This window comes from Puma concolor, chromosome B4, assembly GCF_028749965.1.
Source record: "Puma concolor isolate L17-30 chromosome B4, mPumCon1.1.hap2, whole genome shotgun sequence".
In the NCBI taxonomy this organism is placed as follows: Eukaryota; Metazoa; Chordata; class Mammalia; order Carnivora; family Felidae; genus Puma; species Puma concolor.
In genome coordinates, this window is record NC_141673.1 from 25,396,397 (window position 1) to 25,423,669 (window position 27,273).

Here is a 27,273-nt window from a genome sequence, read left to right on the forward strand (position 1 = left end):
GCCAGGTCGCGATCTCGCGGTCCGTGAGTTCGAGCCCCGCGTCGGGCTCTGGGCTGATGGCTCAGAGCGTGGAGCCTGTTTCCGATTCTGTGTCTCCCTCTCTCTCTGCCCCTCCCCCGTTCATGCTCTGTCTCTCTCTGTCCCAAAAATAAATAAACGTTGAAAAAAAAAATTTAAAAACTAGCATGTTGATGATGCCTGACTGGCTCAGTTGGTAGAGTATATGACTCTTGATCTCAGGGTCATGAGTTTGAGCCCCACGTTGGGCACAGAGATTACTTAATAAAAAAAAAAAATTTTTAACCAGTATGTTTCAGCCAGATAATAACAGTCATTCTCTGAGCATTTGATGTACTAACTGCCTGATACATTGCTAAATATATACAATATCTCATTCAGTCCTCATACAGGAACCCTATGGCATATGTATTATTAATCTTGCTCCATCAATAAGAAAAGGGAAACTTGAAGAAGTTAATTTCACAAAATCCTGTAAAGAATCACCCTCGTAAACCAGAATTTGGACTCATGAGCCTGACTTTTAAGTTTGTGCCCTTACAAATTGTATTACACCACCTTTGTTTTATTTTCTGTCTTCCTAAAAGATCTTACAGGCAAATTCCAATCAAGCTGTATTGTGATTAAAACAATTATTAATTTCAGAGCCATACACATAAACAAGGTTATTTAAAAATGTGTTCATCCATTATTTCATGAACAGTATGTTTTCTGGTAGAAGTTACTCCAGAACAGCCTCATGTCCTAACTCTTTTCTGCAAATGCTCATAGAGAGCCAGTGTTTCACATAATAGATGTACTTCTGCAAACAAATATCTGTAAATAAAATTTGGATAATATTTAGCAATTTTATATTCGTTATTTGAAAAGAACCTGTCATGAAATCTTTTGTAAAAGTACCCATTTCCCTCACCTGTTTTGAATATTTTGTATTATTATTTTAGGTTTTCTTATAACAGGACACATCAGTACAGAATGTATTATTTAAAAGTAGTCATTTGCATTATTAAAGAAACCTTGTGACATTATTTAGGAATTTAAAATGACATTTTTAATAACTTTATTCTGTCAATTTGGTTGAGAGAGCAGCAGTGGGCAAGTGGTTTGGGGAAAAGGTTTGGGAGGGATGAAAATTATTCCAATAATGAATCATTTAATACCTAGACAGGCCATCTGGCTGCCACTCAAAGCACCATTTTATCTTTTTTTTTTTTAATGTTTATTTATTTTTAAGAGAAAGAGAGCACGAGAGGGGGAGAAGTAGAGAGACAGAGGGAGACAGGGGATCCAAAGCAGACTCTATGCTGTCAGCACAGAACCTGACACAGGGCTCAAATCCACAAACTGTGAGATCATGACCTGAGCCAAAACCAAGAGTCGAAGACTGGAACAACTGAGCCACCCATGCGCCCCACCATTTTGGCTTTTAAGGACAATTCACCATAGCTGTACACACCAAAAATTATAATGAAAGAAAAATAAGTTCAGAATGACAGTATATGATAATAGTTCAATCTTTACTATTCTATTGTCTTCCAACAAGAAGACAAAGCTGATGGAAGGATTTAGGTATGCCAACTGGGTTGTAACTGACATTCATCGTAATGAATATGTAAAAGGTTAAGTGCTTGGGTTGCACTTTAGAATCAACAGCCAATGAGAAATATATGTTGAAGAATCAGAACCTCAACCAGAATTTAAGCAGAACCTTTTTTTCCCCCAAGCAAGATGAAAATATATTTCCATTTTGGAAGAAAATAAGAAATGTAGATTATGTGTCAAATATTGACTGTTTCACAAACTTCAGGAGAGAGGTATGCAAGGCAAGCCTTGGTGTGCAGTTTGAAAAATATGCTGTGAAAGGTGTCAGTGCCATCTGCCTGGAGCTAGTTCTGCATAGTTTCCAAATGGTATTTTTATCTTGTAATTATGCAAAAAGTCACATTGACAGAAATCCACAGCACATGTGATAGAATCACATGAAATATGTGTAAGTTTTAAAGTATATGGTAGTACACAGAGGTCAAATCCTAAAAAGGCTTGAATTTTCTATTAGAGTAAAAGATAATGGTGACAGTGGAAAACCATATATTACAATAGATGGAAGTCTAAGACGTCTTTCTTCTGGCTCCCTTATCTGCTCTCAAGAACCAAGTTGACTTAGGTGCGTCTGGGTAGTTCAGTCAGTTAAGCATCCGACTTCAGCTCAGGTCATGATCTCACAGTTCACAGGTTTGAGTCCCATCAGGCTCTGTGCTGACAGCTCAGAGCCTGGAGCCTGCTTCAGATTCTGTGTCTCCCTCTCTCTCTACCCCTCTGCCACTCGCACTCTGTCTCTCTCTCTCTCTCTCTCTCTCTCTCTCTCAAAAATAAATAAATATTTAAAAATTTTTTCTTAAAAAAAAAGAACCAAGCTTAGAACTGAATATTGCAGTAACTATTGGTTTAGTCATCTCAAAATGATGCACTGTTTATATTGGATTATGTGATCTCATTTAGTATCATCACATAGCACTTTGATACATTTTGGTACATTTTGTGGTACATATTATATAACTCTCCAAGTTCTTTCCTAGGTAATTAATTAAGAACAAATAACAAATCAACAATGCCTTGCTAACATGAGAGAAATATTAGTCATCCACTTTCATAAGCTAGAAATGTTAAAATGTTCCTCAATTTCTATTTGTTGCTCAACAGTTTCTTCTTCCTCCTCAAATGACCTCCAAATACTATCATTTCAATCTAAAAATTGATTTTTCACATCCAACCTTTCCTCCTGTTCCCACATCTACTCTCTTAGCCCAGTTCCTTGTTCTCTGTCATTTCTTATCAGTCTCTCCCTACTCTAGACTATTTCACACAATGCCACCAAAGTATCTTCAAAATTAAATCATAATCATGTCATAATTCTGCTCTTTGAAAGTGTTACTTCCGGGGTGCCTGGATGGCTCAGTTGGTTGAGCATCCGACTTCGGCTTAGGTCATGATCTCACAGTTCATGAGTTGGAGCCCCATGTCAGGCTCTGTGCTGACAGCTCAGAGCCTGGAGCCTGCTTTGGATTCTGTGTCTCCCTCTCTCTCTGTCCCTCCCACACTTGCACTCTGTCTCTCTCTCAAAAATAGATAAACATTAAAAGAAGAAAGAAAGGAAGAAAGAGTTACTTCCTATGTCTCTTTCTACCCATAGAACAAAAATCAACTTCTTGGGTTAGGCCCTTCTCAATCTGGCTCCAACCCTAACTCTGACTTTTTCTTCTGCTTCATCAACTTCAACTACTTTCCACTCAATGGACATTCTAAAATTCTCATGCTCTCCAAGGAGGCCATGCCCTTTCACATATGATTCCCACTGCCTGGAATGTCCTTCAGGTCAATTCCACAAATACTAATGTGGGCATCTGCCATATACCAGACACTGTTCTGGGGACTGGAAAACAAAAATAAGAAGATAAAGATGCATCTGTCAATGAGTCCAAAGTCTGGTAGTAAGGGCAACATGCATACAAACAAATGATGATGTACTATGATACACACAGAATAGAAGTATATACTAAAAGCAGAGGCAGCACAGAGGAGAACGTGGTAAACTGTCTGGAGGGAGCCAGACAAGGAAACATGTCAAGATCCAGACAGACAAGGTGGGAAAGGCAATGCAGGTGTAACAAGGGGCACCAGGGCAGGAAAGAGCTTCACATTTTCAGGAAGCAGTAAGCTTCCACATGTAATGTGAAAACATAAAATGCAATGGGGATGAACTTTACAGTTGAAAATGGTTAAGATGCTACATTTTGTCATATCTGTTTTTGGCCACAATTAAATTTTGTTTTCATTATTTAAAATAAATGCAGTGCGGGGAGCATCCAAAGACTGGGATAAACAACAACCCGTCTTTCCCTCCTTCTCAGCTTGCAAACTCATACTCATCTTTTAGGATCAGCTCACATGTCTAAATGACCCCTCCTTTGCAGTTCCTATGTGGCTCCCTCAGCCTGTCTTCCTTTTTCTATGCTCCCTATAGCACTCCTAGGCTTCTGTTAGAGTACCTAGTCACAGCATATGGAAAGTTTTTGTTTACTCCTCTGTTTCCCCAACAATACTATGAGTTCCCTGAAGGCTGGCACCATTACTTATACAAGCATAGATCCTACACCTCTACAAGAATTATTTCTTGAATTAAATTGTTAGTTAATCCGCAATTAATTAACCATGTGCCAGCCACTACACGAATGTAGCCATATGCTACATGCATGATCTCCTTTTATCCATACAACAACCGTATGAGGGTAGATATTGTTCTCATTTCCATTTTAAAGACAAGAAAACTGGGATAACTAGAAGCTAGGTATCTTGCCAAAGGTCACAGCCAGTAGTTGAGATCTGAAGCCAGATTGAGGCCAAACTGTGATTTTATTTTTTTTTTTATTTTTTTTTTTATTTATATATGAAATTTATTGTCAAATTGGTTTCCATACAACACCCAGTGCTCATCCCAAAAGGTGCCCTCCTCAATACCCATCACCCACCCTCTCCTCCCTCCCACCCCCCATCAACCCTTAGTTTGTTCTCAGTTCTCAACAGTCTCTTATGCTTTGGCTCTCTCCCACTCTAACCTCTTTTTTTTTTTTTTTGTTCCCCTCCCCCATGGGTTTCTCTTAAGTTTCTCAGGATCCACATAAGAGTGAAACCATATGGTATCTGTCTTTCTCTGTATGGCTTATTTCACTTAGCATCACACTCTCCAGTTCCATCCACGTTGCTACAAAAGGCCATATTTCATTTTTTCTCATTGCCACGTAGTACTCCATTGTGTATATAAACCACAATTTCTTTATCCATTCATCAGTTGATGGACATTTAGGCTCTTTCCATAATTTGGCTATTGTTGAGAGTGCTGCTATGAACATTGGGGTACAAGTGCCCCTATGCATCAGTACTCCTGTGTCCCTTGGATAAATTCCTAGCAGTGCTATTGCTGGGTCATAGGGTAGGTCTATTTTTAATTTTCTGAGGAACCTCCACACTGCTTTCCAGAGCGGCTGCACCAATTTGCATTCCCACCAACAGTGCAAGAGGGTTCCCGTTTCTCCACATCCTCTCCAGCATCTATAGTCTCCCGATTTGTTCATTTTGGCCACTCTGACTGGCGTGAGGTGATACCTGAGTGTGGTTTTGATTTGTATTTCCCTGATAAGGAGCGACGCTGAACATCTTTTCATGTGCCTGTTGGCCATCCGGATGTCTTCTTTAGAGAAGTGTCTATTCATGTTTTCTGCCCATTTCTTCACTGGGTTATTTGCTTTTCGGGTGTGGAGTTTGGTGAGCTCTTTATAGATTTTGGATACTAGGCCTTTGTCCGATATGTCATTTGCAAATATCTTTTCCCATTCCGTTGGTTGCCTTTTAGTTTTGTTGGTTGTTTCCTTTGCTGTGCAGAAGCTTTTTATCTTCCTAAGGTCCCAGTAATTCACTTTTGCTTTTAATTCCCTTGCCTTTGGGGATGTGTCGAGGAAGAGATTGCTACGGCTGAGGTCAGAGAGGTCTTTTCCTGCTTTCTCCTCTAAGGTTTTGATGGTTTCCTGTCTCACATTCAGGTCCTTGATCCATTTTGAGTTTATTTTTGTGAATGGTGTGAGAAAGTGGTCTAGTTTCAACCTTCTGCATGTTGCTGTCCAGTTCTCCCAGCACCATTTGTTAAAGAGACTGTCTTTTTTCCATTGGATGTTCTTTCCTGCTTTGTCAAAGATGAGTTGGCCATACGTTTGTGGGTCTAGTTCTGGGGTTTCTATTCTATTCCATTGGTCTATGTGTCTGTTTTTGTGCCATGTGATTTTAATGACAAAGAAAATAATCAGTAAAAAGATGTTTCCAAGGGAATAAAGGAGGGAGTGGGATCTTACAATATTAGTTGAGAAGACTTAGCAGGAAGTGTTAGCCTAGTAGGTGTCAGACTGTGCTATGTACCTTGCTGAAGTCATTTCATTTAAAATAATTTCATCCTCGGAGATTAAGTGTCCGACTTCAGCTCAGATCACGAACCTTGTGTCAGAGCCCACTTTAAATCCTCTATCCCCCTCTCTCTCTGTCTCTCTCCCACTCACTCTCTCTCTCTCTAAAAAATAAATAAACATTAATAAAGTAAAGTAAAGTAAAGTAAAGTAAAGTAAAGTAAAGTAAAGTAAAGTAAAGTAAAGTAAAGTAAAATAATTTCATCCTCCTGAAATCTCTATGAGACCCAGATATCCCTCTGAAGTTCAGGACAGCTGGGCTCTGGTGAGAGCTCTCTTCTGGGTTGTAGACTGCCAACTTCTCATCATAGCTTCACATTCTTCACAGAGAAGAGAGTGCTGAGCTTTCCATCCCCTTGTAAGGGCACCAATCTCATCACCCCCAAGACTGCATCCAAACCTCCCAAAGACCCCACCTCCAGATACCATCACAATGGAGATTAGGCTTCAACATATGAATCTGGAAGGGTCCACAGCACCATGTGAATTAAATCCAGCTTTCTCCCTATCCCATACCTGAACCCTCTTGGCTATATCACTATCACTACAGATTCATGACTACTGACCTCAAGTGTAGCCTTTCTGTGCCCAGCAATTATACTTCACTATCTATGTCTCTCATTCACTCTCCTGCTTCCACTCTTCATCGCTCTGACCTGGTGACTTTGCTTCCTATTTCATCCAGAAAAATCAGGAAAAAAGCAATCAGAAGAACAATTCCACTAACTCCCACTACTGCATTTATCCACTTTCCTGCATCGGTGCCCATATGCTCTGCCCTGCATCCTGTTACTATGAACTGCTCATGTTCCTACCCAAGGCCAACACCTCCTCTCTCCCCCTTTCTATTGGATCATTCCCATTCAATGTCAAACATTTATAATCTATTTCATCTTACCATAAACAAAGCAAAAACTAGAACCTTCACTTGCATTCCTATCCCCTCCAGTTCTAGCTACCACCACATTTCTGTGCCTTTCTAGAAAAGCTCCTCAAAAGAGTTATCTGTTCCCATGCTCAAATTCCTCTACTCCGACCTCCTTAATCCTCTTCAGATGGGCTCACCACTCATCATTATGGTGAAACTGTCCCTATCGAGGACACCGATGGTCTTCATGTTGTCAAATGCAAAAATATATCCCCATGCCCCATCTTCTGGGCCTCTCAGCATTTAACCCAGCGAATGTTGCCTACCTGATGTGGAAACCTTGTTTAGCTTCCAGAACACCACACTCATGACTTTTTTTCCTTTCTCGCTAATTGTTCCTTCTTTGTTACCTTTGCTGGTTCATTCTCAACACCCCAAGCAAAAGCCATTCACATTTAATGCCCTCTAATGTAAAATAAATAATGTAGTTTGTTTTTCAGCAAATTTGCCTTCTTGATTATATCTTCTTATCTGTAATTTAATTAGCTTTCATTCTCAGCATATACCAACTGGCTAAAGGAGGAGTCTTAGAGGTACGCTGGGTGGTAAAGGGAAACTATTTCAGGATTGCCAGGCCTGATCTTCACAGATAACCTTGTTACTCATCAGTCCTTGTGTGTCCTCTCTGTTGTAGAGTGTTCCTGTCATCCAGTGGGATCAGCTGTCCTTCCTTTCAGCTCAGTGACCTTCTGTGACCCCAGCAATGGTGACTGCCCTTGCAAGCCTGGGGTGGCAGGGCCACATTGTGACAGGTGTATGGTGGGGTACTGGGGCTTCGGAGACTATGGCTGCAGGCCCTGTGACTGCGCAGGGAGCTGTGACCCACTCACAGGCGATTGCATCAGCAGGTGAGTGCACATGGCTCTTGCTCTGTCTCTGTGTCCTTTGGATTCTTTTGAAGATCTAGTAGTGACTTAGAAAGTCTTACATGCTGTCAGTGGAGCAAAGATGCATTTGCACAGCTCTTTGAAGAATCTTCGTCAAATTTGTTCTTGCAAGATTCTCGAGATGGTCTGGTTCATTTTACAAAATAAATTATTAATCTTAACAATAGTCCCTTAAAACACTATTTCTGAAAACTAAAGGGATGGGAAAGTACCTGATTAGATCTACAGCTCCATAAATACATTCATTTCATTCAAGTTCTAAGAAATTCCTTAACTTCATCATTTTCTATTTTATTAGCAGCACAGACATGGACTGGTATCATGAAATTCCTGACCTCCATTCCATGAACAATAAAAGTGAACCAGCCTGGGAGTGGGAGGGTGAGCAAGGATTTTCTGCACTTCGACACTCAGGTGAGATGATAGATATAACCAGATACCATATTTCCAGGTCTGGTCTTGAGTAACAGTGATTTGTGACAAACCAGGAAACAACTCTTGTATCCTATGAGGGGGATGCTTTAGCTCTGAGGTTAATACAGTAGTGACTCCCGTAAGTATAGAACTATTCAATTTAGTTAAGGAGTATTTTAACAAGCTTCTGTTTATTTTCTGATTATTAGAGGAACATATATAATTAGTATAGAAAATCTGGAAAATTCAAAACATCACAGTAAAAAAAAAAATCCAAATCTCATTACCCAAGCTGTTAGTGTTTTGGTGTGTCTTTCTCTGTCTAAAATACACTCTTTTACAGAGGTGAGAGCTACTGAATATGTCACGTTTGGAAATGTAGAGATCCTTTTAAAGGAAAAATGTTCTTACAGACCTAGTGTAATTTAATATGCACAAAGGCAGGTGTGAACTCCTTATGTTTATATCTTTTATACAACTAGAAGACAATAAAACTAACAAAATTCAAATTAACACCATTAATTCAAGATGAAAAATAATTTTACTGAAGCCAAAGCACTCTTCACTACATAAATATGGTTCTTTAAGTCTGCCAGGTCTATACTACTGTTTCCTCTCAGTTTTCCTATGATGTTTATCTGTTCCTTCGTTTGATGAGTATGCCATAATATTGGTGTGAATACATGATTTCTGTGTTCATCCTGCCTCTATTCTTTTCTTGTAGAAAGTTGGTGCTATTCACCACAAACACAAATGTGGGCATGAGATCTTGTGTCAGCATTTGGTTGTAAAGAGCTCCCCAAATGATACAAATGAAACTTATAATAAGTTTTTTAACTTTTTTATTGGGGTATAATTCACATATATCATATTAGTTTAGGTGTACAATATAATGATTCAATATTTGTGTGTACTGTGAAATGGTCACCAAAAAAATTCTTTGTATTAAACATTACAAATGCCCAAAATGTATTATGAACACCCATATACACACACCTATCAAACTTTAAGTTTTGCCATAATTGTTTTATATTTTCATTTAAATTTTAAAGTGTTATACATACATTTGAAGGCCTGTATCAATCTCCAACTTCACTAGCCTCCCCTACTCCACAGAGTAATCGCCACCCTGAATTTTGGTATTTATCATTCACTTTCATATTTTTACTATTTTAATACACATATACATAGAGTGTTTTTAGGACTGCATGTACATAACTTACCTACCCCTTTAAAGCTTTTTTTGACCTAAATATGTATTTTTTTAGATTTGTGCATTCTATTATTTGAATATATCACTTTTTATTCTCTCATTATTTGCCATTTAGGATATTTCCAATTCCTAATTTTCCATTGTTACATGTAATACTACCACAAATGTCCTCTTAAATGTAACTTTGTGCACTTGAGAAGGACTTTCACTAGAGCAGGGGCTGGTAAACTGTCCCTCAGACCAAATTGGGCCTGCCATCTGTTTTTCTACAGCCCACAAACTACCTGCTCTAAGGTTTAGATGGTTATAGCTTAAATAGTTACATAAGTGGGGCACCTGGGTGGCTCAGTTGTTTAAGGGTCCAACTTTGGCTCAGGTCATGGTCTCACGGCTCATGGGTTCTAGCCCTGTGTTGGGCTCTGCGCTGACAACCTAGAGCCTGGAGCCTGCTTCAGATTCTGTGTCTCCCTCTCTCTCTCTCTCTGCCCCTCCCCACTTGTGCTCTCTCTCTCCCTCTCTCTCTCTTTCTCTCTCTCACACTCTCTCATGTGTGTGCATGCTCTCTCTCTCTCTCTCTCTCTCAAAATAAACTTTAAAAACATAAAATAAATAGTTATATAAGTACCTACATCAAAATCTTTAATTTTGTCTCTTAGGCCAACATATTTGTTATCTGTCCCTTTATAGAAAACGTTTGCTGAGCCTTCTTCTAGGGTACAACCTAGCCACTGTTGGGTCACAAGTATGCTTTTTATCAGATTTACCACATACTGCCAAGTAGCTCTCCAAAGCAGTTGTACAGATTTGCATTCCACCACCAGAGATGACATCCTGCTGCTTGTTCCACATCCTCACTGATACTTCGTATTTATGTAACAAACTTGTGTGTAACACATATGAGGGGCCAAGGACTATTCTACCTCACTCACTCAGGCACAGTTCAACTCCTTTAACATTTTCCGACTTCCAAAGTTAACATTATCAAACCTCTCAACTTTTGCCCATCTGGTGAGTGTGAAATGGGACCCTGCCGTTATAAGTTGTATTTTCCTGATTACTAACAGTTTTAGTAGCTTTTCACGGTTTCTTGGCCATTCAGGTCTCTTATTCTGTGTATTTCCAATTCGTAATTTTCTCACTACTTAGTAGTTCTTTGTAAATTCATTCATCTATCCAACAAATATTTATTGCATACCCATACTATGTGTCAGTACTGTAAATATAGTAATAGAACAAAACAGACAAAAATCCCAGACTCCAAGGAGTTTACATTCTTGTGGAGGAAGACAATAAATAAATAAATAAAATTTTGTGTCATGTTATCTAATATAATAGAGAAATAAAGCAAGGAGGGAGATAATAAATGGTTGGGAGGGGCATACTTTTAAATAGGGTGATCAAGGAAAGTCTTTTGAAGGTGATGTTTGCAGAAGAACACCTGAAAAAGGTAAGAGTGAGCTATACAGATAAAAGAGGGAAGAGAGTTTAGGCAGAAGATACTGCAAGTGCAAAAGCCCTGTGGTGAGCAAAGAGACCAGGGTGATTGGGGCAGAGCAAGAAACCACAATTTTAATTCATTTTCATAGAGAACTTGTGGACTCTTCAAGAATCAAGAATCCAAATTTGAGAAATACTGGTATTTGCAATTCTGTGTCATTTTTTTTTTCACTTAACCTGATCTTAGGATCCTTATCCTAATGTTTTCATTTTAGGTCACAACAAGAAAGAAGGTGGGAAAGATAAAGAAACACAAAGTTGTCATATTTATCTTTTCAGCATTTGAAAAAGAAAAAATCTTTCTCATTAATTTTTTGCCTCAATGCTAAATAGTCTGAATTCTATAATTTTAATTTTAACCACTTGCGAAAGTTTTCTTCTATTTCTCTAACACAATGATTTTCATAATTATCCAACTTTGTCTGCTAAGCCAAATCTGTGAAAATCAACTTTTTAGCATGATAGGACATTCATTAAGCCAATCACATTACTAGGGAGCTGGCGACACACCAATTAAGCACGTAACTTGCTGGCATCAGAATGACTCCAGACTCACATCCACAACAGCTGTTAGGTCTGTGATATCCCCCAGAGAGTCTCTGAAATTCATCTGGAGGGGCTCCAGATTGAGGAAGACATTGTTCAGTTTCCTGCTAAACAGCAAAGTTCCCACTGGATATAGAATAATGCTCCTGGGCACCTTTTACCAACAAAGAAGTGATAATCAGTTTCCTAAGCACCACAGTTCATTCTCGAATACATGTGCCTGCCTACCTATTTACGTACCATAAGTTTCCATAACTAGAAGTGTAATGCACTATACCAGCAAGATACCCTTAATTTCTACCACTTCTTGTGAGACAGAGAACATTAGATACATACTTTTACCTCCTGTACAACAAATCTGGCTTTAACTAGTACCACAGAACTTACATAACAAAACTGGCTTGAACTAGTACTATAGAATTTGTTCAACACAACTGGCTTTAGCTGGTACCACAGAACTGTAAATGATGTTTCTCATAACCCAGTATTAACTAACTAGGTTTTTCTCCCCTTCCAGATTTCCTTTTAGAAAACACATCTGGGGGCACCTGGGTGGCTCAGTCAGTTAAGCGCCCAGCTTCAGCTCAGGTCATGATCTCACAGTTCACGAGTTTGAAGCCCATGTCAGGCTCTGTGCTAACAGCTCGGAGCCTGGAGCCTGCTTTGGATTCTCTCTCCCTTGCTCTCTAACCATCCCCCGCTTGCACTCTGTCTCTCTCGCGCTCAAATATAAATAAGTGTTAAAAAATTTTTAAAAAAAGAAAACACCTCTGGGTTAAATAAAGCCTGATCAACAGAGATTCATTCAAAAACAAATTTGAATGTCTGATTTCTTAACATGAAAAAGGGGAGTATTGGAAAGCAGCCACAGAATATCTTCAAATAACAGAACTTTGTATATTCTTGTTGGCTGAAGGACTAAAAAGAACATAAGTTAAGGAATAATACATGCCCTTTGGAGCTCAATTGGTTTTTTTAGCATGGTGGTTACCATACTCTCCAGCTTTGGTGGAATTATCAAAGGCCCTGGGCTATCTACTTAGGTTACTACAATTCCTGAAGGAGTAACCATCTCTGCTATGTTTAGATGATACGCAATATTATTTAACAAATCACAACAGCTAGTTTTAAGCACCTGTGATTTCTCATTCCCACTATTTAATTCCACTGTGATTTTCCACTGGCAAAATCTCATTCTCTGGTTTCTAACAGCTTTGGTCAGAGTCAGCATGTCACTATTTGCCACATTACCATGTCTACCCAACCTCATCTCACCGGAATCCTACTCCCATTTCCACCTGCGTATTCTGTCAGCAACTCTAAGTCATTATATTCTCCTCATACTAGACCTCTGTTGTTTCTGCCTACCCAGATCCATTTCCCCCTCTTTATTCCTGCTATTTCTGTGGCAGCTTAACCCAAACTTTCTCTAGGGAACCAGCCTTCCCCCATTTAGTAAAGTCTTGGTGAGGCCAATCAGATGTTCTCTCCCCGGAATTTATTTATTTATTTATTTATTTTTATGCTTTGGCTCTCTCCCCGGAATTTAAATTGTGAGCTGAAAGTGACAAAGTCTGAAAGTGATCACAGTTCGTGATTCCAATGACACAGCCATAAAAGAGACTGTATAACAGTTCCTGGTACCTAGATCTCTGGCACTGTCCTGATTCTTGTCTTTTCTGAGTTCTGGTTCTTCAGCTTTTTCTCCTTTCTATGAGCTACTCCATATCCTTTCAAAAATTAAGTTAAACCATTGGTTGCTACCAAAAACCATAAGTTACACACTCCTGAAGTGTTCTCCTCCTAACGTCTCTATTTCTGTTAGTAATACTTTAGTCTTCTGTCATCTTAGCTGAAACTCCAAGTTCATCCTTAGGCTTCCTCTTCCCTTGCTGTAATCCAATCCATTGATAAGATTTGTAGACCCTAACTCTGCATCCTCCCTTAATATTCCTTCTTTTCTACACCCACAGCCATTTCTTTAGTTCAGACCTACATTTCATCTGACTTAGGGAGACAGTACAGTGGAAAGATCAGGGACTTCAGATTCTCCCAGACCCTGGCTTAAAATCTGGCTTTTCTACTTGTTAGCTTTGCTGCCTTGGATAAGCTAATTAACTTCTTTGAGCCTTTATGTTTTCATTTGTTAATAAAGCCTGTCCCATAAGGTTATTATAAATATTAAACAAGACCATATAAAGTTCCTTACATAGTTTATGGCTTATAGTTGGCACTCAATTCAGTTACTGTTGTTACCATCAATATCATCATCTTCTAATTGGTCCCCATCTCCATTTTCTCTCTTTTCCGGTACTTTTGATATGGTAATGCCAGGTTAATTTTCATATATATATATATATATATATATATATATATATGTATATATATACATATATATGTATATATATGTATATATGTATATATATATATATGTATATATATACATATATATGTATATATATGTATATATGTATATATATACGTATATATATTTAATTCATGTAACTTCTTTAATCTGATAAACTTCAAAAATTCGTCTTTATCAATGGGCAAAATGGGTGAAGGAGAGCAGGAGATACAGGCTTCCAGTTATGTAATGAATAAGTCATGGGAATAAAAGCCACCACTTAGGGAATAGTCAATGATACTGTAATAGCATTGCATGGTGACAGATGGTAGCTACATTTGTGGTGAACACAGCATGACATATAGACTTGCTGAATTGCTATGCTGTACACCTGAAACAAATGTAACATTGTATGTGACTTGTACTCAAATTTTTTAAAAAATTTCTCCTTTATCTAACAAATTAAATTCAGGCCCTAACTGTATTATCAGTCAAGGTCCTCCATGATGCCTTCTACTATTCACAACTCAATCTGTACCCAGGAAAAACAGAAACATTTATTCTTCCATGAACACACTCTGCCTTTCTCTCTTACATTTCTTTACTCTTTTTTTTAAATTTTTTTTAATCTTTTTTTTAAAAATTTTTTCAATCTTTTTTTTTTTTTGAGAGAGAGAGAGAGAGAGAGAGAGAGTGCCAGAGTGCAAGTGGGGGAGAAAGAGAGAGAGAGGGAGACACAGAATCTGAAGCAGGCTCCAGGCTCTGAGCTGTCAGCACAGAGCCCAACATGGGGCTCAAACTCATGAGCCATGAGTTCATGCCCTGAGCCGAAGTCAGATGGTTAACTGGCAGAGCCACCCAGGCGCCCCCTTTACTCACCCTTTTATCTCTATATTCTTGTCAAATTTCTATGTGTTAGAATCTTAGATGAGTAAATAAATGTAAAACACTTAAAACAGTGCCTGGCACAGGGGCGCCTGCATGTCTCCGTCAGTTGGGCATCCGACTTCGGCTCAGGTCATGATCTCACAGCTTGTGAGTTCAAGCCCTGCATCAAGCTCTGTGCTGACAGCCCAGAGCCTGGACCCTGCTTCAGATTCTGTCTCCCTCTCTCTCTCTGCCCCTCCCCCACTCATGCTCTGTCTCTTTCTCTCTCCTTCAAAAATAAATAAACATTAAAAAAAATTTTTTTAAATAGTGCCTGGCACATAGTAGCTCTTCCTCAGTAAATGTTACCTATGTTTACACCACTCAATGCCTATTTAATGTAATGCGTGAAGGCAGAAGGGGAGGGATGATAAAATTATATCGAATTATTAAATATGTAAGAACGGAAATCCTATTCCTTCTAGGGATTTAAAGATAAATAAGACATAACTGTTGTCCTCAAGGATCACACTTTAGAGAGGAAACAGATAAATAAGAATGCTATATATAGACTATGTACAAAGGCATTTCAAAAGTCTTCCACAGGGCCTGACAAATGTGTCACACACAATAATTGTAATGCATAATTTAAACTGTTGGGGAAATATCTTACTTATTCTTCAGGGTCCATTTCAAATCCTTCTTCAGCCATGTAGCCTTTTTCCATCCTTCCAAACATGTGACTCTCACCCAAGCATATTGTATCTGTCTTAGAACACTGTTTATACACTTGCTTTATTCACCTTACTGAATTGTAAGCCTTCAGGCAAGAATTGTATATTGCTCATCTTTATATACTCTGAAGTGTATAGCACCATGTCCTGCACATAATAGGTGAAATAAATACTTTTAAATTGGATGGCATTACCTTCAAAGGACTGCCCAGTTATTTTACTCTATTTGACTTTTGCTGCTGTAGTGAACATTAATTGTAAAAAGAAAGTGTCTTTTCTATAGTTTATTCATTTAGTTTTTCTTTTCCATTAGCATGGAATATTCATACTGGACTATATCTATCATAACATCAATTACAAGCATTAAAATATATCATTGTTTCTACCTTTGTATATTTCTCTTAAGTCAGTACTTTATTGGATGATAACTAATTCAATTCAGAAAGTGACTCTACTTTGTTTGAATGACTGTTTATGATTTCTTAGTATTTATGGATTATGTGAATCACTCAAGTCTTAAAGAGTTATGCTACCTGACACCTGAAACTAATATAACACTTTATGTTAATTATATTTCAATGTTGTTTTTTTTTTTAATGAGTTATGCTACCTGGATTTACTTGTGTTGTTGTTTTGTTTTTTTTTTTTCTCTTCCTTGTTTCTAAATAACTGACACAATTTTTCACTTACTTTTTGTAGGTAAATGTGAATGTAAAGAACAGGTGTTAGGAAACCCCAAGGCATTCTGTGGAATGAAATATTCATATGGTGAGTTTGAAATCCTGAATGCTTCTAAGAATCTATTCAAACTAAATCCAAAGAGTTTTTTAGGAAATGGGAGGTCCAGTCTATGACATTCCCAAAATATCAAAGCATTAGTCTTAATATAATAATACCTAATAGAGATGGTGTTGAAGGTCCTAGTGAGGGCAGGAGGCTGCTAGAGCAAAGGCAAAGTCATCCTACCATGAGGAAAAGAGGCAAACAAAAAGAAGAAAACCATCACACATAACCCTTTCTTATGGATGCTTCTTGTCTTAGGAACCTAAAAAGGAAGTCCCTAGCCACTAAAATGATTCCTGTGCCAGTTTTATGTAGTATTACCAGTTTTGAGTAATAACCTGTGCCAGTTATCATGTAGTAATATGAAGCAAAAATCAGTTTAAACACTATTTCACAGTGATTAAGAGTTCGAGCTTTGGATTCAGACCTACGTGGGTTGGATTTCTGGTTTATTGGGTAACTTCACCTCTCTAGACTTCTTCATCTATAAAGTTGGATGGTGCCACCTTTCCCATAAAATGAGAGTTTTGAAAAGCACCCAGTAACTGGTAGGGAGAAGGAAGAGGATATATATTTAGGAAGCACTGAGACGAGCTGTCCACTCAAGCCTCTTCCCTGCCCTCTCTGTATATTCTAGACTCCTCTACTTTTCAAATACCAGGGAAATACAGACACAGGGAAATGTTACTGCCTATGTAAAGACTGTTCCTATCTTCAAACTCTAAATGGCTTTATGCTTACTATTAAATATACTAGATGCCTTATCTTGCCAACATATTTTTCACCAGTATCTGAGGCTTTTTATTGTTCCATAATTCATACTGCCTGAAATACACTTTACAATGAAGAGAAAATTTTAAGTCATGATCTCTGAAACCAAGTGTTTAGGTTCTTTTTTTCCTCCTAGGTTCTTGATAACATTGTATTTAATCTCATAAAAGATTTTTTTTAAGTAAATGTTAAAAATCTCATAAATCTTGGGGCGCCTGGGTGGCTCAGTTGGTTGAGCATCCAACTTCGACTCAGGTCATGATCTCACGGTTCTTGAGTTCGAGCCCCACATCGGGCTGTGTGCTGACAGCTCAGAGCCTGGAGCCTGCTTCAGATTCCGTGTCTCCCTCTGTCTCTGCCCCTCCCCCACTCATGCTTTGTCTCTCTGTCTCTCCAAAATGAATAAATGCTAAAAAAAAAAAAATCTCATAAATTTTTATCTAAAATTACATGCATATTTCCCTCCTTTCATTTGACAACTTGGCTAAATAACAGAAGAAAACTTTTGAAATGTATAGTGCCCAATAAAGAAAAATTCATTTTGAGAAAATGGTATTTACTATCAAAAGCAAAAAACAGGACAATTTAGTTCAAAGATGGTCAGTTTAGTGGAAATATCAACTAGTTTTCAATATTACATATATTTGGTAGCTCTCTGAATTTACAAACAACTGCACTGGCATCTTTTAATACAATTGTACTATTTTCTGCTTAAGAAACTTTGAACGCCCTACCTTGTTCTTTTTTTTTCTTAAGTTTATTTTTATTTATTTTGAGGCAGTGGGGGGAGAGAGAGGGGACAGAGAATTGAAAGCAGGCTCCACACTGTTAGCACGGAGCCTGATACGGGGCTCAAACTCATGAACCATGAGGTCGTGACCCGAGCCGAAGTCAAAAGTCAAAGGCTCAACTGACTGAGCCACCCAGACATCCTGAAATACCTTGTTCTTATTAACACATCTACAGACTTGGGGGGAAAAATGGTTTCCCTTCTCCATTCTATTAGTGGAAAAAAGAAACTTGATTCATTTGTTTATTCCTTAGAAAATATTTATTAAGTTATAATAATGAATAGATGAGGTCCCTGTTCTCTTTGACCATACAGTCTAGTGGAAAAATAACAGTGAACATTTACTGAGCATTAGCCATGTGTGAGGAACTAAGTACCCTTCATGTATTATCTTATCTATTTGGATTTGATACCTCTCTGACTGGTCATGCAAATTTGGGAAGTTCACTTGATTTCTTATTACTTGCTTCCTCATACATAAAACAAGATTAGATGACCTCTTAAGACCACTTAGAAGTCTAAAATTTGGTGATTCTATAAAGATATCTGATATCTGACAACAGTATTCTTAGGAAATGGAACCAGCCAGTGTAGGGTTCTCTCATTACACAGAATTTTCCATCAAGATATAGATGAGCCAGTAAGAACTCCTCTAATAGTATAGAATATACATCCAGTGTTCCTTAGATCTACTTTCTTCCTCACCCCAAGTTATTCCAACTGCTTAACCCCTAGCCACATCATTTCATAGATGAAGAGCATAGCGTAATAGAATCATGAGTTATAGAGAATATTGAAGCTCTGCCATCATATAGAAGGACAGCCATTCCAACCCCAGTTGGCTTGTATTTTACGTCTGGGAAGAAGATTAAATACTCCATTTTTATTATTTAAATATTTAATTATTTAATCTCTTTAGAATATGTAAAATATATTCTGGCAGTAACATTTTGTTTGTTTTTTGTCATAACTTTATACACAGTGAGCCGCAGAGTAAAATATAATCAGAATCTAAATAAAAACCAGGATAACAATTCTACTTCCTATACATCTTTTTTCTATTTGGATTTGATAGCTAAATGTGTTTAAGATATGTTTGCAGTAGGCAAATGGCTGATTTTCTCTTAGCATAATGATAGGAGTAACAGAAGCAGATGAAAATGTCGAAGAAAGAAGAGTATAGTTAATATCGATAAATAAGGTGAAGCCAATGCAAAAGTTAGTGAGCCTAATGATTTTTTTTTAGTTTTTTTCAAATTTCAGTATAGCTAATATACCATTTCATATTACTTTCAGGTATATACTATAGTGATTCAACAATTCTACATATTATTCACTGTTCATCAAGATGAACCTAATGATTTTAAAAGCAAATTTCCACATTTACATCATCATTAGTTAACTTTTCCATTATACTCTGAAATGCTTATTTAAGTTATTCAGAGTTCAACAGGTAACATGAAATCCTATACATTTTGACTTTTGGAATTGTGTTGTTACAGTGCTAAAAATAAAGATTTTATCAGCTCATGACAAAGGATCTCATGCTGAGGTCAATGTGAAGATTAAAAAAGTCTTAAAATCTACCAAATTGAAAATTTTACGAGGAAAACGAACATTATATCCAGAATCGTGGACTAACAGAGGCTGCACTTGTCCAATCCTCAATCCTGGTAAGCATTAGACTTTTCTAGCTTAGTAACTACTTTGTCTCTGCTGATTTGCTCCTTGTCTTATTCTCTAAACCACAACTGAAATCAACTCACCAAGAGTATGTCTCCTTTTCACCATCTGAATTCTGGGGGAAAATCCAAATGGTATTCTTTGAACTGACATCAAAAAACTGTTTCTCTTCCACATGTTCTAAAAAGTGAAACATTTTAAAATCCAGCAATATAATATTTTCTGTCCTAAAAGAGAAGTCTTAGCTTGGTTCCATGTGCCAGTAGCATAGAAAACACTTTCATAATTTAGTTACCACTAATACTTCATCTGAAAGCTAGGTCCTATTACGGTGCCCTGGGTAGAATTTTCTCCCAAAGGAAATTCAAATGCAACATTCCATCTGTGCAAATAATACTGAATTCATTTTTACGATTGCATGAGAAGCATCTGTTCCTCCTGGATAGAAAACAACTCTCAAGTTCTCATCATCTTGTTTTTCATTAAATGATCATTCTGGTTCCAAATTAGAAACAGCAGAAATGTAAAAAAAAACAAAAATAAAACACTGTAGAATCTTAGAAAAACTGGAAATTAAGGGAATATGCACCTTAAAATGTTACTACAGTGGTAGAGACAAGTGAGTAAGCATGGGATTCTTACCTTTATCCTCTACAAGTACACTTTCATACTGTGCCATAAGCTGCTTATTTCTCTGTCTCCTTCATTAAATTTGAGGATGGGATTTAGATTTTCGATCACAACATCTCTAGTACCTACCATTAGTACCTAAAAAATAACATAGTACCCAGATAGTAAGTTATCAAAACAAATATTTTAAAAAAAAATCCTCTGTATTTTCCACTTTATGTAGTTGCCATCTGTATTTTAGTGGCACTGCTAAAACAGGTGCATAATTTATGCTCTGGATCTAATTCCTTTAAAATAAAAGCCCAGGAAACCCCAGTTATGTTAATAAGAAATTACTGTAGTCTTTGGTTAATAACTTTGAGAGAAACAGATAACCGAGTGACAGAGAAAAAGAAAAAAATCAGTCAATAAAATATTACCCCCTAAACAATCTAAAATAATATAAAACTGTTGAAGTTTTGACCCGTTGACTAATCTCTTACATCCTTTTATACCCCTTTAGTATTTTATTTAAGTTATTTTAAATTTTAATAAGGAAAAGGAAAAGGGGACGTTTTAAATAATAAATAAATATGTTTCCAAAGAACAAGTGAAGTAATTAGAATCTTGGATTTTGAATACAGGAAACTAAGAGTCATAAATTTAAGTTCTATTTCCTAATAATCTGTATGTAGAGGCTCTTCCTATAAGCACTTTTTACTATCTTGGCAAAAGAAAAAAAAATATGCCCAGTCTTTTAGTAAGCCACTAAAAGAAAAAAAAAGCTTTGACCATCTGAGCCACCCTCCAGGAAGTAAACTATACTTCCTAATCAGGTTTCTTCCAGAGTCAAAGAATCAACTGAGTTCATCACAATTGAAAACATAAGCGCAATTATTCAAAGAATTCTTAAAAACATGTTTACTTGCTTTGAAGAAAAGACTGGAACCTGCCAAAGCAAAACCAGACACTCTTTCATTTCACTTTGTTTTTCCATTTTTACAAGTTCAATAGCCAAGGCCAAAGAAAGCTGATAAGAAAATTTGGAAACCTTACACGCCAACTTGCTTCCTCTGCTACTTTTTTGAAAAGGAACAATCTAATTGGCATCCCTGCAAATTCATTCATTCCTACATTCATACATACATTTACTCATTCATTAATCAATTTAGGATATCAAGACTAGCAGTAAAGTATTATATTTTCTTTTTCTAAAGAAACAAAATAAATCTTGTGCCCTCAAATGTGTAGCAAAGTAGATGTCAAAAGCATAAAAATAGGAAAGCAAAATGTAAATGCTAGTAAGTGATGCAACAGATAACATTGTTTTCCATGCTAATTTTTGGCATGATACTGCTCCATAATTTATGGATTTATTCAGTATCATTTTTATTGGTTTATTTTTATACTTTAATTTTTTTCATTTTATTTATTTTATTTTTTATTTATTTATTTTTTTTAACGTTTATTTATTTTTGAGACAGAGAGAGACAGAGCATAAACGGGGGAGGGGCAGAGAGAGAAGGGGACACAGAATCGGAAACAGGCTCCAGGCTCCGAGCCATCAGCCCAGAGCCCGACGCGGGGCTCGAACTCACGGACCGTGAGATCGTGACCCGGGCTGAAGTCGGACGCTTAACCGACTGAGCCACCCAGGCGCCCCCATTTTATTTATTTTAGAGAGAGAGAGAGCAAGCAGGGGAGAGGGGCAGAGGGAGAGAGAGAGAATCCTTAGGCTCCATGCTCAGCACAGAGCTTGATTCAGGGCTCTATCCCATGACTCTGCAATCATGACCTGAGCAGAAACCAAGGGCTGGATGCTCAACCAACGGAACCATCCAGGTGTCCCAAATTTATATTTATACTTTAAATTAATGGCAAGCTCCTATCGTATTTGTTCTGTTTATAGTTTCAAAGTAAAGTCATTTAAAATACTAGACTTAGCAATGAAGTTTCCTAAAAATTATGTATTGTGTTTTTAAATGAAGATGTTATTACTTTAGGTATGATACAAACGTGATATTATATCAAGACCACTATATTTTAATTAGACTGTTAATTAAATATTGGGATTCTTTTTCATGCAAAAGCTAAGGTTACTCTTCCAAGAATTTTAATATTTTATAATCCATCTTACATTTGTGCTCTACAGTGTGTTTAAAATCTCTATCATTATTTTCTCTTTTTCTTTTCTTTTTTTTTTTTTAAACACCATCATAGCTGTTTTTAAGTTTAGTGCTGAATTCTTTTAATAATTTTTTAAATAACCCTCTTGAGGCACCTGATTGGCTGAGCTGGTGAAGCATCCAACTGTTGATTTGGGGTTGTGAGTTTGAACCCCACATTGGGTATAGAGATTACTTTTAAAAGTTTAAAAAATCTTAAGGAGCGCCTGGGTGGCTCAGTTGGTTAAGCGTCTGACTCTTGATCTTGGCTCAGGTCATGATCTTATGATTCTTGAGTTCCAGCCCCACATGGCGCTCTGTGTTGACAGCGCTGACAGCACAGAGCCTACTTAGGATTCTGTTTCTCTCTCTCTCTCTCTCTGCCCCTCCTCAGCTCACTCTCTCACTCTCTCTGTCTCAAAAATAAATAAATATTTAAAAATAAATATATAACCCTCTATAGAAGCTATACATGTACATTATAAAATTTTAGGGGAAAATTTAAAATGTCACATTTCTTACCTCCAAAGATTCTCTGTTAACAGCTTAGTGTAAATCCTTCCAGGTCTTCCTCTGTGCATGTACATATTATAATTTTTAACCAAAATAAATTCATACTATACTCTGTTTTGCAACCTACTTTATTCAGTTAGTGATCTTTGCCTTCAATTATAGTTTATTTTCATATACTATAATACTCAGACCACATGCCAATTTCCCAACTGGTCCCAAAATGTCCTTTAGGACTGATTTGTCCTTGTCAGGTTCAATCCAGGATCACACATTGTATCTGGTTTTTAAGACTCTCAAGTCTCTTTTATTCAAGTACAGTTCCTCTTTTCATTGTTGAAAAAATTATTAGTGTTGAAGAAACCAGCCCAAGTGTCCTGTAGATCGTATTACCTTCTATATTTGTCTGGTTGGTTCCTTGTGGTGTCATTTATCTTGTCCCTCTACTGCCTATGTAATCTCTAAAGAAAAGCTTGATAGATTCAAGATAAATATTTGGACTAGAATCCATTAGATATATTGCTGTGTGTGTACTTCATGTTAAATCATATCAGAAGACATATAGTAACCGGATAACTCACCATCAGGGTTGCTCAACTTGATCCTTGGGTTAGACTGATGACAGTCTGGTCTCTCCATTGGGCAGTTTTGTTTTCCCTTTTGAGACTAGAAAATAATGAGTGTGGTATTACTTAGTCATGATACAAACATCCAGTTTCCCAGTAACTATTGATTTAATGACATTATCATTGATTGGTAATCTTCCTGAATCAACAATTTCATTAGAGTTTGAGAAATGACGTTTTTCTAACTTCCCTCATTTATTAGTTTATGCTTCTGTAAGGGGACTGTCTCTTTGAAACTGGGCAACTATTAGGGCAGTTGGGCAACTATGGGTAACTATTAGCTTACCATTCAATATAGTTCCTATTGTAAAAGGCAGAATAAATGCTAAATTCTTTCCCCATAATTTCCAATTTTCAAAGTAAGTAATGGTTTTAATAGCTTCCTCAAAAGATGACAAATTAGGGGTGCCTGGGTCACTCGGTGGGTTAAGTAACCAACTTCAGCTCAGGTCATGATCACAGGGTTCTATGAGTTTGAGCCCTGCACGGGGCTCTCTGCTGTCAGAACAGAGCTATCTCCCTCTCTGCCCCTCTCCTGCTCATTCTCTCTCTCAAAAATAAATAAACATTAAAAAAAAAAAGGATGACAATTTAGTTTTTTCTAGATTTCTCTTTTTTGAGTATCATTTTGGAATTATGGATATTGGTTGATTCAAATAGATAGATACCAATAGGTACAAATTATTATATTCCTTGGTGCTCAGATTATCACAACTTTAAAAAGTTGTAACCCTTTCTTGATAACTCCCATGTCCTTCTGAATTGATCCCAATTAATCTTTGAAAGCTTCTGTGCCTTTTAGCACAATAGGATGTCCCATGCTAGCTTGTATCTTCCCGCCCTGGACCTGCAATAGCATTTGTCCAAGAAGCCTTGTTTTGTTTTGTTTTGGTGAGATCTGTTTAATTAGAGACTACAGTATATCTATTATAGGTGTTCACTGCTACTTGAATGCCTTTTTTTAGGTCATTTCAGTGGACAAGTGTTATATATATATATACCATATTCATATGTTTTACTTTTATTATTTTATTAATATATATTAATTTTTATATGTACATATAAAGCCATGAGTTTAAATTGGTATTTTCAGCTTAATTTTAGCATCTACTATTTTCCCTTAAGTTTTAAAGTATACGTCTCTTTATCTTGGAAAGCTGTCTTATAAACATAACTACTTATTTCTCTACCCTATAATATTAAAGAAAATTATTTCAAAATACCAATATTGATATTATTACAAACATCTCCTAAAGGAGATTAACATATTTCCTTTTTATAGTGTATAGGTAATGAGACCATCCTTTAATTTTTCTGTGTTACCCAAAATTTTTTATTTGAAGTCTGAAAAGAATTTTTAATTACAAAGTCAACACTAGGTCCAGTTAAGTCTCAAGTTTTTTTTTAATATATGACAAACAAATATCCTATATCCCAAAAACACACTGACTTTTTTTTTTTTTTTTAATCTTCATTTATTTTTGAGAGAGAGACAGCGTGTGAGCAGGGGAGGAGCAGAGAGAGAGGGAGACACAGAATCGGAAGCAGGCTCCAGGCTCTGAGCTGCCAGCACAGAGCCCGACGCGGGGCTTGAACCCACGAACCATGAGATCATGACTTGAGCCGAAATCAGACGCTTAACCGACTGAGCCACCCAGGCACCCCAACACTGACTTTCTATAGGAAATATGTGTTACTTTGTATAATTTATAACTCTCTTCCAATATGTTTTCCCAAATGGTTTTTCACTTTTATAAAATCCTCAATATACACTACCATACATAGTGAGTCTCCAAGAAATAGTAATTTATGGCAGTGTGCTAAGCACGCACAGAATCCTCACTTCTTTACCATGAAGGGTGGTACAGTATAAAGTAAAAGTTCTACAGACGGACTTGAGCTTAAGTCAGAGTGTTAACTATTTACTGGGAGACACTGAACAACTTGTGCAATCTTGCTGAGCCTCAGTCCCCTTATTTGTGAAACAAGAAGAAAAACAAGACCTAGTTCATAGGGTTATTTTCAAGATTAAATAAATAATACATGTAAACCATTTAGCACATAGTAAATGCTTATTAAGTGTTAGCTCTTACTACCTGTGACTCCCTATTTCGACTATGAATATATAAAAGCACGAACCGTGCATATAAAATTACTGAAGTCACATCTCTCTCCTTCAATAAATTATGATACTCTATAGCCCCTAACTTTGTTCTCTTTTAGGTTTGGAGTACCTTGTGGCAGGACATGAAGATGTAAGAACAGGCAAATTAGTCGTGAATATGAAAAGTTTTGTCCAGCACTGGAAGCCATCCCTTGGAAGAAAAGTGATGGATATTTTAAAAAGAGAGTGCAAGTAGCAATAAAGGTATATAGCACATAATGGCACTTCTCTATGTATGAAACACAAACTTCATGGAATGGAGACCTCAAAAATGAAACTGGAATTTTTTAAGTGCCAAAACATATAGAAATGTTCCAATGCATAGGCCTTGTCTAACCTGACTCTTTGGGAGGCCATGTTTAAATACAGTTTGTTTCATAAAGACAAATGGAAACTCCTATGCTGATACCTGGTTTCTATGGGACTGATTCTGAAATTCATAACTATTAAGAGTTTTTAACAGCAGTGTGATATTTAGCAGTAATCCATTAAGGGCAGTACATCTAACAAGGACTCCTTCCAGCTTCAGATATGTTACTTATATTTGTGCTACTTAAAGCAATTAAGGAGATTTTAAGGACTCCCCAACCCTAGTATCAAAAAAGGTTTTTCTTAAAAAAGAGCCTTCCTTTGCGTGATGTGTGTGAACTTTGGTCTGTGGGGTGTTAAATGGAACCTCTCCACATGTATATAGTATTTCCTTGTATAAAGCACTTTACTACCTACCACTTGTGTTGTGAAAGTTTGGAAACCGTTGTTGACACAAAGAAAAATAAAGGGCGTGTAAGAAAACCTACTGAAACAGAAGCACTGCCACTACATGTGGACAAAAGGAAGTTGTACGTTTTAACTCTGAACACTTGGGAAAAAAATATGTGAAGATACAACCTAAAAGAACATGTTTGCATATCAAATCTCAGCTTCAGGCTAGAGGTTAGATTCCACAGATACCAACCATGATGAAAATTTTTTTAAAAACTAAACAAGATGAGACTTTAAAACTAGAGGAAGAAGAAATCATAAGTGTAGAAATATGCTTGGATAAAGAGGAAATTGACTTTAAATTTTTAAAAGATCGTTTATTTGCAATGCACTTGTAAACACTGCAAAAATTATTATAGACACAGAATTTGTTTTATTTTTGTGTTTAGTATTTAAACCTGAATGTTGAGACAGTTTTCTCCTTATCTTTATTAACAATATATGGTCATTATATTTGCTCACTTTTTTGACACAATGTATGTGATAGTTCACCAAACTACAGTCTTCATTATTATTCATCTGTACCCATGCATAACCACAATACATACAGTTTCTTCTGTACTTGAATATACAAAACATGAACCACAGTGCCATAAGATTAACTTCACATACAGAACATACTTTTTTCCTGAGGTCCTGTGGACTTGCAAAAAAAAAAAAAAAATATATATATATATATATATATTGCTCTGTTAATTTTTTTTATATTTCATATATGTAATAAAGGAATATGATCTCTTGATTTTTGTCTCATTTCCTGATCAATTCTTTCAATGATGCTAAAGATTATCTTTTCTTAATGAGGGAACACAAACCTAATTCCTTAAATTAAGAAAATCAGGGCACGTGGGTGGCTCAGTCAGTGAAGTGTCTTGACTCTTGATTTCAGCTCAGGCCATGACTTCACGGTTTGTGAGATCAAGCCCCATGTTGGGCTCTATGCTGACAGCA

The 27,273-nt window shown here is 36.9% G+C and overlaps 1 protein-coding gene across 2 annotated transcripts in view; it reads left to right on the plus strand.

Moving 5' to 3' along the window:
* Window positions 1-27,064, plus strand: part of NTN4 (netrin 4) — a 126,653-nt gene extending 99,589 nt beyond the window's left edge. Inside the window, exons 6-10 of one of the 2 annotated variants that reach the window (XM_025926628.2) lie at window positions 7,589-7,802; window positions 8,140-8,255; window positions 16,159-16,227; window positions 19,306-19,476; window positions 25,620-27,064. In XM_025926628.2, coding sequence (XP_025782413.1) covers window positions 7,589-7,802; window positions 8,140-8,255; window positions 16,159-16,227; window positions 19,306-19,476; window positions 25,620-25,756 — 707 coding nt within the window. In that variant the 3' untranslated portion in view covers window positions 25,757-27,064. The remainder of the gene's footprint in view (window positions 1-7,588; window positions 7,803-8,139; window positions 8,256-16,158; window positions 16,228-19,305; window positions 19,477-25,619) is intronic. The other variant, XM_086712606.1, reaches the window with a different exon arrangement.
* The last annotated feature ends 209 nt before the right edge of the window (window positions 27,065-27,273 follow it).